Here is a 16920-nt window from a genome sequence, read left to right on the forward strand (position 1 = left end):
AAATTTAAATGATTAATTAAGCCTATTTAAGACTTGAATTAGATTGACTAGGCTGCATACTTGCTCTTGTCTAAATATGCTTCAACTGCAACTTTGACTTTAACATTTTTAATCAACCCATTGCTTCTTCTTTCTTAGAAGCTTACTCACTTGTCTCTGTCAAATTGTTAGTTCCTATTTTTTTTTTCATTTTTCTTACCATGTATGTGTCCTGGTCAACATCCGATGATAAACTCCTCTTGGGCTGCTAGTGCTATATTCCCATTTTTACGCTCTTTTCCCTTGCTTTCTAATCTAGCAACTCGAGCTTCATGTAATTATGTTGTGAAACATTCCTCTAGGGTATATACCTCAAGGTTTTTAGATATATAGGAGTTGATGATAGACACCCATTGTGTCATTCTAGGGAATGTATTGATCGTGCTCCTTAGGGTATTGCGATTGGCCATCATTTCTTTGAGATTACTTAACCTTGTTAAATTTCCTTGAGTCTTGAGTGGAGGTTTGCCACTGATTCCTCTTTTTCTAGTCAAAGGTTGTCGAGTTGGCTTCTTAGCAAGTTCTGTTTAGCAAACTTCACCTTTGAGGTTCCTTCGTGAAGTACAATAAGCTTTTCCCAAAGCTCTTTCACATAGTTGTACACACTGACCCTGTATATTTCCTGCATTGGTAACACGCTAAATAAATGGTATTCAACCTTACTGTTTGCCATGAAGTCCTCTCATTGCTTTTTAGTCCATTGGTGTTCCTCAAGTTCTTCTCCATCATTGTCCCTAGGCATCTCAAAATTATATTTTATGAAAATCATAATATCAAAGTTGGTTAAAAAAAATACCTCCATTTTGTGCTTCAAAAGTGCAAAGTCTTCTTCAAACTTAGGAGGTTAAATTGTGGATCCGACCATCTCTACATTCACTATTTGATCCTCTCGATCTAGGAGCTTAGTTGGTGATTAGTCCTTCTAGGCGGTCTCACTTTGATACCAAGTATTAGAGTGATTATAATGTGGAAGCTAGTGTTGGGATTGCAAGAGGAAGGGGTGAATAGTAAACCTACAATAAAATCGTTCTTCTTTCTCTTGCAAATTTCTTAGCAAGGGGACACACATTAGAGTAAAAACATAAATAAAACAATCACAAGCATACCAAAAAATGAACTCCGGGATTAACTTGGTTCACAACCCTTAGGTTGCTAGTCCGAGGGACAACAATTTCATAGCTTGTATATGTGTATTGTTTTGTAATCTCGAGCCTTTGGTTCTTATTTTATAGCCTTCGCCTCGATCATCACTTTGCTAACATGGCATCTTCAGTTGATAGAAAACTGCTGATCATCCATGAATAGGTCATCTCTTTTCGCCTTTGCTGACAAGGCAACTTTTTGATCGACCAAATCTTTTTTGGTCACATGATCCTCGGTTAATTTGGATCTCTGAGTGAGTCACTCTCCACATCATCTTCATGTTGGACCACACCTCTTTTTTCGGTCACATGATCTTTGCAAATATTTGTTTAAAAAGAAAAGAGGATAGAATACCATGCATCAAGACATGTTTTTCGGTTGATAGTTTCAGTCAATCAAAATCATGTTTCTGATTGCCCGAAACTTTTGACTTAGGTTAACTGCAATCAAGTCCGCCTAAGTTGAGTCTACTCTTCCTCTCAATTATATTTTCACTCAACTTGGATCGTCATAGCTTACCTTAAGTAGTCTTCTGGCTTCTCGTCTCTTGGATTCACCAAGCCCTCTGGCTCACTCCCTATGCATCCTTCTTGATCTTCGGTGTACTCTTCTGCTAAGCTTCTCATCCCTCAGATGCACTGAATCCATTGGTTCCCTTCCTGATCCATCCTTCTTGCTTGCTTACGTCTTCTACTCCAAGTTTAGTTCCCTCAGGTGTCTTATAGCACCCGTCATCGTACTCCATCGGACATTGAGTCATTGACTAGTTTTGTGTGTTTTTCTAAGTCCCTGCATACTTAGACACGCATCAAACACAAAAGTAAGGCCTAACTTAAACTGATTTGACCAAACAACAAAATTATGGTTAACATCACTTGGGTTCCAACAATCTCCCTTCAACCATTTGGGGTACTAACATTCTTTATACACAATCAAAGTTCAAGCTTCTTGTTTTGACTCCCAAACACCCAAATGAATATTAATGGATGAAACAACCCCTTCATAGATCAGGTAACCCTTCATACATAGGGTAATACGAAATTTACTCATTAACTACTAATAACTAAGCTCTTAAAGGTTCTTGGTTAAAAAGATAAGCCAAAAGTGCTCCCCATTTGAATCTTTGCACAACCATAACTTTTTCGTTGAAAATGCTTTGACTTGTTTAAAAAAGTGGCTGAATTTACTCTCCCTATGAATTTTGCAAAGACATTACCTTGGAAAATGCTTTGACTTTTTTCCCCAAATCTGCATGCCCCTCAACCCATGCTTTAACTTGTTTTAAGAAATTTTTTGCATGCTTCTTAACTCTTTAGGATGCTCAATCAAGTTGGGTTTCACTTATTTGGTTCATGGACTGAAAGATAATACCATAGGTTCAACAAGGTACACAAGGGTGGGTTGTAACATATTCTACATTCTTGTGCCAATCTCCCTGGGTTGAAAAAGTATTGTCCTTTAGTTCTCATTTGTTTCATACTTTCATGATAAGTCAGCCACATTGGACATAGAGCACACTCCATTATCTTTAGATATTTCAATCTCATAAGCATTCTTGCCAAATGGACCATCTGCCTTTAGTTTCAATTTCCCAAATTTACCTTGAGGAAACCTCTCCTTCCTTAGGTGAATCCAGACCTAATCACCCTCATTAAACTACATGTGCTTTTTGTGTTTGTTGGCAGCTTGCAACCAATTAAACTCCATGCACTTTCTTGTATTTGTTGCAGATTGCATGTACTTTTCATTTTGCTTCTCATTGGTTGCCTTAATACTCTCATGCAACTTCTTTATTTGCTTAGCTCTTTTATCTGCATCTCCACTTAATTACTTAATTGTAGAATGAGGAACTATATCCTTAGGACCAGTAGGATTAGAACCATAAACATCCTCAAAAGGACTCTTACCAATGCTATGATGCATGGAACAGTTTACTCAATTTGTGGAAGCATGAGATCCCACTACTTGATGTTTTTACCAACATAGCTTTTGAGTTCGTTCCCCAAGTTTCTACTGGTTAGCTTGGTTTGCCCGTCGGGGTTTTAGATGAAGAAAATGAACCCAATAGCGAACCAAAATATGATGTTGATGAAGAAGAGGTGACTATGCTGATCATGGTAGGCCAATCGTGGTGCAACGCAGCTTGAAAGTATTTTATATGGCTGAGGACGAGAGTTGGGTGAGGAAGAATGTATATCACACCTGATGTACTTCTCATGGCAAGGTGTGCTTGGTTTTGATTGATAGTGGCAGCTTTGAGAACGTGATAATGGAGCAAAACCATCATTGTTTCACACGTGCTTGATGTTTTTGCCAACATAGCTTCTAAGTTCGTTCCCCAAGGTTCTATTGGTTACCTCAGTTTTCCTTGGAAAATGCTTTGACTTTGTTTCAAAATCTGCATGCCCTTAACCCTTGCTTTGATTTGTTTCAAAAATGGCTAAATTTACTCTCCCTATTAATCTTGCAAACCCATAACTTTACCTTGGAAAATGCTTTGACTTGTTTTTGAAATCTTCGTGCCCCTTAAATCTTGCTGTAACTTGTTTCAAGAAACATTATGCATGCTCCTTGACTCTTTAGGATGCTCAATCAAGTTGGCCTTGCACTTATTTAGTTCATGGGTTGAAGATGATACCATAGGTTCAACAAGGTATACAAGAGCGGGTTGTAGCACATTTTGCATTCCTGTGTTAATCTCCCTGGGTTGAAAAAGTCTTGTCCTCATTTGTTCCATGATAAGGACTTAAGTCACCCACATTGAATGTTGAGGACACTCCATAATCTTTAGCTAGTTCAGTTTCATAAGAATTCTTGCCAATTCTCTTAAGTACCTTAAATGGACCATCTGCCTTTCGTTTCGATTTTCTAAATTTAACTTGAGGAAACCTCTCATTCCTTACATGAATCCAGACCAAATCACCCTCATTAAACTCCATGTGCTTTCTGTGTGTACTTGTCATTTTGCTTCTCAATGGTTGCCTTACCACTTTCATGCAACTTCTTTATGTGCTTAGCTCTTTCATCAGCATCTTCACATAATTACTTTTAAAATTGTCATTGCCAGTCTATTATATCTAACTCTCACTTTTAAAAGGCTAAACTTATCCCTTGATCTCTGTAGATGTGTGGGAGGGCTGGACGCCCACCATTTGATGATACTGGAACAGTTATAATAATGACAAGAAGGGACACGGTTATACCCACAGAAGTTCTCTTTTAACTTGTGCTTCTGTTTTTCTTTGATTTTTTTTTTCTGAAATCTGTATGGTACATATTTAGGTACATCTATATGAAAGCCTCCTGAATGGGTGTGAACTGGTTGAATCTCAGTATGCTACAGAATTCCTATCTGGAACATTTAAACTTCTGTTTTTTCTTATATAAACCATCCTTGCTTTGATTGTAGTTTAATAATTTTCTTATTTTCTAGTTTCAACAATTGTTTGTCTTCCTAGGTTGCTTTCTTGTGCAACGGAACATCTGATGGCTGAGATTGTTCAGCTGATTGTATCTGATATAAGCTTGGCAATTGAATGGCTGAAATGTTCATACCTGCATGTAAGGATAAAGAAGGTACTTTTTCATTATTGTTCAAGATAGTTCCTGCCTATAGATAAACATCTTCAGAGAGTTTTCTAATTTCACATTTCAAATCAGAATCCAGAAAACTATGGGTTAAAGAGAGGAATTCCTTCTGAATGCCTGGAAAAGCACATGCTAGGTAATATTTTTACATGTGATTTCATGGTTAAGTCTTTAAGTCCATGGTCATATGAACATTCAATATTCATATTTTCTTATAATCAGAAATATGCATGGAAAAGATTAAGGAACTGTCAGAACATGGAATGGTTTGGACTGATGAAGATGGTTTCTTGTTAAAGCCTTTAGGTACCTCTATTTGATGTTTTATGGAATTTGAATTCAAGTTTGTATATAATAGAAATCCAGGGACTTCAAATGATGATTCTGACAACACACATACTTGTGGTATGATCAGTATACTGATTAAATGTGTTGGATCTCTGGTATATAGTCATTACACATGATTTGTTTCTTTTTGTATGATAAACTACACTTGCACTTGTACTTTCTTTTGCCCTGCTAAGAAACTGTCTTGGGAAAACAACAATTTTTGGATGATAAGGTTTCTTGAATTATAATTTAGGCTTTGAAATCATGGCGGCTGTTATGACCCACATATTATTGCTTCCTATTACTTATGCCTCATTTGAAAGGTTTCTCCAGTTTCTTTTGATGATTTCATTGATTTATTATATGACTTGCATTCAATACGCTGCACAATGTGGAATGAGAGTAATTGATCTTTTATTTGCTTTGGATTTTTCACGCCATTGGATGCATGCTCATTTGCTAAAATGTTAGTGGAGTCATGATCCAAATTATGCTCAATTCTCACTTCTCATCCAAAGGTATGCTTAATAATTGTTCCTTGTTTTCTCGCCGTTTCTAGTCATACTCAAGGTTTAAAATCTTGGCTCATGCCGAGGTTTTGGTTCCGGAACGGAATGATACAGTTTCGGTATTATATCGTGCCGTGTCAACATAGTTTTAGTATTTTTAGATATAAAATATATTAATTAAAAATAAAAAATAATCTAAATAATTTTAAAAATAAAATAAAATAAAAAATATATTTTTAATATATATATATATATTAAATTAAAGAGATAATTTAATTAAGCTTTAATTAAACCTATTTAAATTATCCCCATCATTGCAAGGGATTGATTAAAATTATTAACTTAATTAAACCTAAGTTAAAACATTTGCCCCCACTGTTTTGCCCAATTTCGCTCACCTATTTCACGCCGCGAAGCGTTGCTATGTTCGGACGAGTCATTGAGCTAGCGCAATGCCTCATGAGTCGCTGGTGGCCTTTGGGCTAGTGCGACGCCTCTAGACATGTCGCCAGCCACCTCCGAGCAGGCGCAACACGTTCGGAAGCGTTGTCGGGCCCGCGTTATGCCACTAGACATGTCGCTTGGCTATAGCGACGCCTCCGAACCCATTGCTGGGCCTGCGGGGCCTCGAGGCTTGCCGACACCGGAGATGTGGCTGTGTCGGTGCCGGTCCGCAGGCAGAACAAAATGTTTCGCCTATATCAGGCAAAACGGAACGAGATTTTAAATCTTGGTCAACCTACTTTAAGTTTCCTGCAAAGGATGGAAAAGTTAAAAAAATGAAACTCTTCCTTTTATTTACATCTTGTTTTCCAACTTTTCCATCCCTTCATTTTTTTTGTCTTTTGAAGGTAACTGACACTTAGAGTTAGGACATTGTTCACACTTCTAGAATTATGACTTGAAATGCATATATCTGTTGAAGTAAAAAAAATTTAAACCTTTTACAGTGGAGTTCTTAGCTTTTTAATAATGGTGCAGGTGTAGCTAATTTATTTTAAATGTTCAAAATGACAACTGTCTACTTAATTTGTTTCTGATTTTTGAGAAACCTATGTTATAGCAGAATGAGTTGATTTTTGGCATAATTATTAATATTAACCTTTTTGTGGATAGCTTTTGTCATGTTTTTGTTACTGCTCTTCTAATGCTTGTTGATTCCTATTTTAATTGGTGATGATTTTGTAGACAAGAAAATATAGGAACGAGAAAGCTATAACTGCACAATTGTCAACAAACTGTTATTCTGTTTAGTAATGTAATTATAAGTGTATAGGAAAACAATTTTTGTCATGACATGGAATTGTCTAGTAAGCCATTTTTAAGGAAAAATCAACAAGGTCAACTTGCCTAGTGATATTTACAATCAAACTTGGCAAAAAGGACAACAATTATGTGATAATTTTTGATGCCATCAATCTCCAAGTGGCCGAGATCGACTATTTTATTTTGATGTGGTTGGCAAAGCTTTTAAGTTTATTTTGTGTTATGAAATGTGTGTTGAGTGTGTAGGTGCTTGACAGGTTGCATATGAAGTCAGAAAATTTCATAAAGGAGAGTTGAGTTCAATCAGGAGTTTGGCAGCTTGCAAAGCTTGTGACTACGATAGTCACGTAGGAAGATTAGAAGCTAAGGTTGATAAGCTTGGCTGGCTGCTTACAAGGTCCAAGTTGACCTAGAGCTTAGCAGATTTTTTATAGTTCGATAGGGTCTAGTTGGAAGACCAAGAGCTTAAGGTTCGATAGGAGTTAGCGGGGTGTTCATGATGCAAGACTCACGTGGTCAAGTAGTTTTTTAATTTGATGCCTTAGAGGCCTAGAACAAGGTGAACTCGAAGGCAAGGCAAACAATGACATAGAGCAAGCTTGAAGCGCTAAATGCATAAAAGGGACCCAAGACCTCATGAGATGGACTTAGAGGCGAGATGCATTGGCGACATTGAAGATAGTGAGTTGAAGGTTTATGATGGGATGCAATCTTGGGTTGTTTATTTTACTAGAGTCTACCTAGTGGTTTGTACAATCAAGGATCAATGAGTTCCTGGTCATACTCAACGTTTCAGCTTCATCTTAAATGAATTCAGAATCCTTATAGAAATTTAGTCAACTAGACATTATTATCAATTGATTGAAGTCTTGAGTCGACTCAGGAATCAATTATAAATGTTCTGCTCATGACAAAAAGGTTTTGTTTCAGCTTGAACGAAAGAAGAAGGATTCAATTGATTGAAGCTATTGAGTTGACTAGGTAGTCAATTGTTCGAAATAGCTTGAGATTGAACTGACTGTTTAGGTGTTTCAGTCAATTTGAAAATTATCTGTTAGCATGATAAGTTTATTATCTTATCCATTGGAGTTGACTTGAAGTTGTATTAGTCGATTGAAAGTTTGAGCAGACAACTCAACTAAAAAACTAGTTTCTGTTGGATTGTCTTGGAATTGGTTTGAGGTGACTTATAACATTCGATGGAATTAGCATTTGAGTTGATTGGCGACTAGTTGTAGGCTATTAAGGTTTTCACATCAGCGTTTTGATTAACTGAAGAAGATTCGAGTAATAAAAAATTATTTGGCTTGCCTTATCTGCTGATTTAAGGGTAATTAACATACATAATGGGGGTGCAAGGGTATCTCAAAACATAAAATACTCTCATTCTTTTGTTCCTAAGTGCCTGCAATGACTCTCGGAGCTAGAAATCATCAACGCTTTAGCTCACATGAGAATTTCAACTGTTGAGAACTGTTCTCACTGTTTATATATTTTGTAAGAGAAGAATTCTTGTACGATCATAGGAGGTTTCTCCACCTCTTGCGAAGGACGCTTGATAGTAGTTTTCGTTGAAAGATTCACCCAATGAATCAGGTGGTTGAGAAGGACAAGAGAGTACAAACCATGTTAATATCTCTCTTAATATTGCTTTCAGATTATCTGATAATTTACATTTTCATTTTTACTATTTTATTTCTCATACTAAGTACTAACAAACACATATATTTATGATAATTTAACATTTACCTAAGCCTTTTACTTGCAAGAGAAGTTGAATTTCATTTTTAGGCTATCAGCTATTCACACCCTCTGGCTATGCATTATATCCTACAATATATACCAACTATAGCCCTTATTTTATTACCTATATAGTGTACCTATGAATTTATTAGGTCAATATCCTATTTGCAAGTTTTTTCTCTATTAAGTTTCACTTAGATAAACTAAGTACGGAATATAAATTAATGTTTAGTCATTCTCAAATATTAAGGTTAATTTTGGAATAATTCAAAAATCATACTAACTTTATGTATAAGTGGCCATCACACTCTTGCATGTTTGATTTAGCAGATGAATAGGAGGGAAATGAAAGGAAGTGGGAAAGGGACATGTAAAGCCTTTCCCTCTGCCTCTTCCTTCTTAGCTGTGCACCCAAGTAAGCAAGCTTTTATATATAATTATAATTTACCTCTATATATAACATTGGCGGGATTTCCCCTTCTCTTCTTAAACTAAATGTGTTGGGAAGGAGACATTAGATTTTTAGGACACGAGTTAACATGGACTATAGCAATAAACAAAACACATGTATTATAGCAAAAAAGACAAATCAAGCTGTGTTCTAACTTGGTGGGGTTGGCTACATAAAGAGCTCTGTTTAAGCCTATATCAGAAGAGCAAAAGACAATGTTCTTGTAACCAGTGTTGAAGTGCTGAGCCGTGTCGCCCGAAACCGTTAGAATTTACGGTTCTGGTGCAAAAGCGAAACCGACATTGCACGTGAATAAATTTTGCGTGCGATCGATGATCACGGGACACCTACGTGTTGCCGGAAGCGTCGAGGGATGCTTCTGGTGCCGCGGGAGACGTCACCGGAAGCGTTGCAGGAGGCTTTTGGCACCGCGGGAGGCATTGCCGGAAGCGTCTCGCGATGCTTCAGGGGCCGGCGGAAGCATCCTGTGACGCTTTTGGTGCCGCTGGAAGTGTCCCGCGACGCCTTCGTTGGTGTCAGAAGCGTTGCGCGATGATGCCTACTATCACTGAAAAAGAAAAAAAATATTTAATTAATTTAAACAATTCTCAACTGAGGTGTGATATTTTGAATAGATTTTCATAAACCCTAATTAAATTATCCCTATAAAATATATTTAAAATAAAAAATATTAATTGATATTATAAAAATTCTTTTTCGACTGTTTTAAATTTTATTTAAAAAATCTAAAAAATTTAAATTTTTTTAAAAAATCTAATAAATCATATTTATATTCTGATAATTTATTATTATTATTTTTTATTTTTTACTGTTTAATTGATATTTTGATTTTTTTACTATTTTAAATATATATTATTTAAACTAATAATTAATTAAATGAATAAACAATTAATTAATATGATTATGATGTATCAATTTTAATTCGAGTTATTAATACATCTTTAAAGAAAACTATATTTAATTATTTTTTCTAACCACATTAAGTTGTTCAATAACTTATATAAAATCAATATACAACTTATTTTTAAATTATACACAATAAACATATTTATCTAATAATTGTTATATATAAATAAAAAAAATACCGAAACTGTATCGACATGTCCCGATATGATACCGAAACCGTATCGTTCCAGTCTGGGATCAAAAACCTCGGCACAGGTCGATATTTTAATCCATGCTTGTAACTACTTAGAGATCATTTTGAAAACAAAAACAATAACTTTCATTGTTTAGCTTTATCCCATAGCTTTTGCAGAACCACTTTTCCCAAACAATTCAAAAAGGAATGATGATGGAAATTCTATTATTCTCCTCCCTTGAGAATTCACCTTATATGATGTTTGGGAATACCTTGAGTTAGGTTAGGCTTTGTCTCAAAATCTGAATTTTTTTATTAACCTCTAATGTGCACTGCAGTAACCTAAGTCACTGGAAACACTCTTTCTAAGTTGAGATTAGATTTTGACTCTGTTTGAGCATCTGAACCTCTAGAGTAATCTAGAGAGAGCAGTATTCTCTATAGTATTGTTAATCAGGGGTAATAATGCAGAATAAGCTCTACATAAGATTATTCTACCTATTTAACTTTGAGATTGTTAAGTCTTATGAACTGAGATTCACTGTTGAGCTTGCAGAACCAGGAAGACTGATGACAAAATTTTACTTGAAATTCAATACTATGAAGCTTATTGTGAATGCTCCTGGAAGTTCCAGTGTAGAAGACGTGCTTCATATAATCTCTCGTTCTGAAGAGTTATCTTGTATGTGGATTAAAATATATGCTAGATCATTTTGTGTTTGAATTGCACATTTGATATTTTGCTGACATTCAATTCTCCTAACAACTCTCACAAGGGATCCAACTGAGGCGCAATGAAAAGAAACTCTTGAATGACATAAACTCTGACAAAGAAGGTCGACTTCGATTTCACGTACTAACTGAAAATGGAAAGAGAAAAAAGCGTATCCAGACAAGAGAGGAGAAGATATTTGTACTCGCAAATGACTGCTTGACTGGTGATCCTTTGGTTCATGATTTGTCTTTTAACCAGGTCTTTTAAATTTATTTTTATTTTTATGGTAGCTGATGATATATTTAACCCTATTTTTTAAAAATATTTATAATGTGAAAGCTGTGTTCCCGCAGGATGTGACCTCTATATGCACGAGAGGATCTAGGATTGCTAAATGCATGAAAGAATGTTACATCTATAGAAAAAGTTACAAGGGAGCCATGAGTTCCATACTTCTAGCAAAATGTTTGCACCACAAGCTCTGGGAGAATAGCCCTTACTTGTTGAAACAACTTCCTGGCATAGGGATGGTGACTGCAAAGGTTGAGTGACATCCTCTTTTCTTAGTTGCCATACCTTGCAAGGAGTTTCTATATCTTTCTTTACTACTGAACTTTCCTTTCTATTGGTAGGCACTGCAATCAGCAGGAGTTAATTCATTTGAAAGCTTGGCTGCAGCTGATCCTAGGAAAATAGAAATAGTTACAGGTCGCAAATATCCATTTGGAAACCACATTAAAGAATCTCTACTATTACTTCCTCCAAAAGTTGAGATAAAGATAGAGGAGTCTGAATGCATGAAGGCAGGGAGGTTGAAGTTGATAATTACACTCTACCGCACATGTCAATCAGCTACATCTAACAGACATCATTATGCAGATATAGTATGTTCCAATGCTATGTTTTATTGCTATGCATGCAATTCAAACATTTCCCAATCAAATATTTATATGTTCTCTATGTTGTTCGTATTTTCCTACAAGTGAAAGGACTATTTTTGTACAGTTAATAGGCTCAGAAGAAGACAATATGATACTTTTTCACGAAAAGTTAAGGTATTGTATCTCATAAATACTTTTTCTAGTCTACAGTAGTGTTTTGACTTTCATCCACAGCGCTTTAAAATTGTTTATGCCTTTTTTCATGTCTTGACCTTCTCTGGATTTTTACCACAGAGCTGAAGAGTTCCCCAGGTATGGCTTATGAATTTTTTCAATTTCTCTCTACAAGTTACTTGCACAAGCAGGTTTTGATATATTAGTAGATTGTGTTTTGTAGCAGTGAAACTTTGTTCGGCTACCTGTGAAATATTCAAACCAAGCAACATCTTCTACTGCATTCTTGGTCAATCTTCATTTCTAGGTCCATGATTCATGATTGTCATTCATTTGGAGTCATACAAAAGCAACCATACTTCATGCATTTAATGCAAGTGGATATTATGCTGTCAAATGATATATCAAATCATAAAAAGATATGATGCCTTTTTTTAATACAAAATAACACAGCTGTTTACTAAAACATACTTTTGCATGTTGAGGATGATTTGCTAGAAGTAATGATGGTTACAACCTTCCATCTATGCTTCCTATCTTCATGTCTCTTTGCTTAACTTAATTCATCATTAATTGCTCTAACATAGACTAAGGTAGGAGGCTGTTCAGTAATAGCGCTAACCTCTAGCCGTGGGTTCTTCCGAGTGGACCTGGCTTCGGTCTTGACCATTTCGACATAGCAATGCTGAGCAGCCAGCTGGTCGCCCTTAACTTCCCCGACTCGATCGTCTACCGAGAATTTGATCTTCTGGTAGTAAGTTAAAACTACTGCCCGGAATTCATTGAGGGTCGGTCGGCCCAGGATGACGTTGTAAGCCGAGGAAGCGTCTATCACAATGAAGTTTGTGATCCTGGTCCTCCTAAGCGGTTACTCGCCGAGTGATATGGCCAACTTGGTTTGGCCGATCGGCAAAACCTCGTTGCCTGTGAATCTGTACAGCGGGGTTGTCATTGGCAGTAGCTCGCCTTGGTCGATCTGGAGTTGATTGAAAGCCTTTTTAAAGATTATGTTCATCGAGCTCCCTGTGTCAACGAAAATTCGGTGAATGGTATAATTTGCGATTACCGCTTGGATGATGAGGGCGTCATCGTGGGGGACTTCTACGCCCTCGAGGTCCCGAGGTCCGAAGCTGATTTCGGGCCCGTTCGCCTTCTCTTGGCTACAACCTACAGCGTGAATTTTCAGTCGCTGAGCATATGACTTCCTGGCTCGGTTAGAGCCACCGCTGGTCAGTCCGTCGGCGATGATGTTTATTTCTCCTCGAGCGGCATTGCTTCTGTTTTACTCCTCCCGAGCGGATGACCTATTTGGATCGTGAGAGGCTAGGGGATGATCGACACTTTCCTCTGCTGGTGATGATGTCGTCGCTCGGGTGATCTTCTTGTATCCTTCCGCCGCCTGGCGTATTGATGCCCGTGTCGTCAGTCGGAGAGGGAGATCGACGACGATAGCTCTTTGGGGATGGCCTGGCGATCGGCGTTAGGCCGCGACAGTCATGTGTGTTGTGTGACACTGACCGGTGGAAAGAGAAAAATATAGGCGTCCATACCTTGCCTTTCGATGTCTTTGGCCGACCGGAAGCCACATGTTGCACAGCATGCGTCTTTGTTTCCTGGTGTGGCCGGCCTTTGGCTCTTGTCCCCCTCGGCGGTTGGTGGCCGTTTGGTGGTCGGCATTTGGTCGGTGCCGAGGGTTCAGCTGGTGCCTCCTTCCTTCTTAACGCCCGGGCCTCCTCCACATTTATGTACTCACTAGCCTTCTTGAGCATGTGGTTGTAGTCGCGGGGAGGCTTTCTGATAAGCGACCGAAAGAAATCCCTCTCGACGAGCTCCTGTGTAAAGACATTCATCATGGTCTCAGAGGAGATTGACGGGATATCCATAGCTACCTGGTTGAAGCGCTGGATGTACGCTTGGAGAGTTTCTCTCGGTCCTTGCTTTAAGGAAAACAAACTGACGCTCATCTTGTGGTAGCGCCTGCTGCTCGTGAAATAGTGTAGGAAGGCCGTTTGGAAATCCTTGAAGCTTTGTATCGATCCGTCCAACAGTCTTTTGAACCAGCGTTGTGCCGATCCGAAGAGTGTGGTGAGGAAGACCCGACACTTTACCCCATCCGTGTATTGGTGAAGTGTAACCGCGTTGTCAAACTTTCCCAAATGGTCATCCGGGTCTATCGATCCATTGTACTCTCCGATCGCCAATGGAGCGTAATGCCTTGGCAATGGGTCGTGCAATATTGCTTCGGAGAACTAGCGGTTGATTCGTTCAGGAGACGCGTTGTCTAGAGGCGCCTTGCCTTTTCGTGCGTCCCAAACGGGTGCTTCGTCTGAAGAGGACCCCCGCTCTTGATTCGCCTGCACGATCTCCGAGGGCATTTGGAACAGAGCCCGATGGAATGGTATCGGGGTGGGCGGTGCCTCCCCATGGGTGCCGGTTGACCCTCTGTTTTTCCCCCAGATGGAGAGCTATTCCGGTCGGTTCTCGTTAGGGGTGTCAATTCGGGTGGGTCGGGTCGGGTTGAGTCGGGTTGAGTTTTTTTTTTTTTTAACCCAACCTGAACCCGACCCGAACCCGAGTTCAACCCAAAACACCTCAAACCGAATCCGAACCCGACCAACCTGATCAACCCGAACCCGACCCATATAACCCGAAAATACGATTAAAAATGATTTTTTTGGGTTATTTTCCCAATAATTCTTCACTTTTATCTCAATACTCTATCATTATTATACAAACATGATATTAATATACATAAAAACATCTAAATTTTTAAAATAAAATTTGATTTAACCCCAAAAAAACTCACAAAACCCTATATTTAAGTCAACCCGGGTCAACCCGAACCCGACCCGAAATTTTTTTACTCTCCAACTCTCCAACCCGAACCCTACCCGAACCCCAAAATGCTCAACCCGAACCTGATTTTTTTCGGGTCGACTCGGGTTGGGTCGTCGGGTCGGGTTCATTTTTGACACCCCTAGTCCTCGTGCGCCGCTCGACCCCCTGATGCCGATGTTGCCTGCTGCGCCAGTCGATTGGCTAGTGCCTTTTATTGCTGTTGCTCGACTATCTTCTGTGCTTGAGCCTGTACGAGCATGTCGAGCTCTTCTTGGGTGAGCGTCACGGTGTGCAGTCGTCCAACATCTTCCATTTTCTCGGCTCGAATCCAGGTTGCGTTCCCATAGACAGCGCCAAATTTGATCCTGTCCGAGAGTCGAGGCGATGGATGTTAGGGGACGTGGCACTCCTGTTGACCGTGCGTGGACTTTGAGCTGGAGGGACTTGCAACCACAGCAATGTCAGTGCCGAGCTAGGGAGGGGTTCCCGGCGATGACCCTCCGACGCTCAAATCAGTCACCGGCGATGTGGGAGCAAGAGAGTAGAATAACAGAGTAATAGTATGACTACAGTAAAAATTAGCATACCTCCGTTGAAGCTTGGGGCCCTTTATATAGGGCTCCGGGGGTGTGCGTGCATGCTTCTCAAAGCTTTCCCTGAAAAGACATGTCAGGAAAGTGTCCTTGACACCATACCTTAACGACCTGAGCATATCTCTGATGTGACAGTGGAAGCTTCCGTCGTATGATCCATTGCCTGACCATGCCGCCAACCATGCCGTCTGCCGATGGCACGGGCTCCCAAAAGGATATCGCAGATCTTCCTTTTGCCCGCTACTGGGCCGAGCGGGTGAGTCGTTCGGCCAACCATCAGTCGCCCGGTCGTTATCGTTCTCGGGTTGAGCAAGGTGGCCGCTTGGCCAACCTCCCACTGCCGAGCTTCGCTTTGAATATAATCTGCTCGATCGTGGCTCCGCTTGGCTGGTTTCGAGGTTAGATGTAAGTCCGAGCGGGCTGGCCGCTCGGCGTGTGCCTCACCGACACACTTCTCTGAGCGTTAGAAGCTCGGACTCTCGGTATATAGCCGAGCTATGATGACGTTGGATTGGGCCTTCTCTATCTCGGTCGGGCGAGTGGACCGACCGATCGGCCGATGGTACAGGACGGTTGACCGCCTTGACTATGACCTTTAACCTCCACCGCGACAATGACACTCCACTGGGTGAGTCCCTCATCACCACATCATCATCAATAATAAATTTATTAAAAAGTAAATCACTAGAGCTACAAACAAAAAATGAGCACAAATTTACTAAGTAGATTAGTAAGAAAGATGTGCACGAATATAATCTTGATTAGGAGATAAAAAAACTCGGTTATATATATTTATATATATATATATAAAAGTCATCTTTTATTTTCTTTCTAATTATTTGTTAGCATTTAGAATCATAATTATTATTATCATCTTTTATCACAAATTAAGATAATTTTTAGTATCATTTACTTTAAAGTCTCCATCAATAATGTATCTTTAATAAATTCACTAAAAAGTGAATCGCCAATATCCTTGAGTATAATAAGTCATTTGATGTATGGGCCATGAAACGACCTAAAACTTTATCCCCTCATAATTTTCAAAACACGTCGTACAAACCCTCTCTCCCAAAATAACAAGAAAAAAAAGTGAAATAACTTAACTCAAATGACATGCATCTCAAAACTTGTTCAACTAGAAATCAATAAAACAAAATCCTGCCTGAACATCAGAATCAACAGTGTAAATAAATATCTAAAAATTCGAATGTGCAACAAACCAAATTAAGGAATCGAAGACATCTGACCAACAATTACATCATCGACTCTGAAAAGAAAACTACACATTCTAACACGGAGAATAACATAAACGGTAAAAGAAAGAACAAGGCCATTGGGTGTGCACTGCCTTGTACGAGCGAACTCATCCATTAAGACCCTCCATCGCCTCATTACCAACACCATATGAATCTAGTAAGTCTAATGACTCAGCAAGCTCAAACATTTTATAGCAAGAAATAGCATACATTCACTTGCTTTTCAATATATTTTTTTAAGAAAATACCTTGAATAATTAAATTTAACCTTGCTAACACTTAGTCCCAT

The 16920-nt window shown here is 38.8% G+C and overlaps 1 protein-coding gene across 1 annotated transcript in view; it reads left to right on the forward strand.

Moving 5' to 3' along the window:
• The window catches only part of LOC122041977 (ATP-dependent DNA helicase MER3 homolog), a 99287-nt gene that overhangs the window by 69976 nt on the left and 12391 nt on the right, over nucleotides 1–16920 (forward strand). Inside the window, exons 13-23 of the mRNA XM_042601878.1 lie at nucleotides 4307–4378; nucleotides 4465–4514; nucleotides 4641–4758; nucleotides 4843–4906; nucleotides 4993–5076; nucleotides 10728–10853; nucleotides 10948–11144; nucleotides 11240–11428; nucleotides 11519–11770; nucleotides 11892–11941; nucleotides 12062–12079. Of these exons, the coding sequence (XP_042457812.1) occupies nucleotides 4307–4378; nucleotides 4465–4514; nucleotides 4641–4758; nucleotides 4843–4906; nucleotides 4993–5076; nucleotides 10728–10853; nucleotides 10948–11144; nucleotides 11240–11428; nucleotides 11519–11770; nucleotides 11892–11941; nucleotides 12062–12079 (1220 nt within the window). The remainder of the gene's footprint in view (nucleotides 1–4306; nucleotides 4379–4464; nucleotides 4515–4640; nucleotides 4759–4842; nucleotides 4907–4992; nucleotides 5077–10727; nucleotides 10854–10947; nucleotides 11145–11239; nucleotides 11429–11518; nucleotides 11771–11891; nucleotides 11942–12061; nucleotides 12080–16920) is intronic.

Source organism: Zingiber officinale, chromosome 2A (assembly GCF_018446385.1).
Source record: "Zingiber officinale cultivar Zhangliang chromosome 2A, Zo_v1.1, whole genome shotgun sequence".
Classification (NCBI taxonomy): Eukaryota; Viridiplantae; Streptophyta; class Magnoliopsida; order Zingiberales; family Zingiberaceae; genus Zingiber; species Zingiber officinale.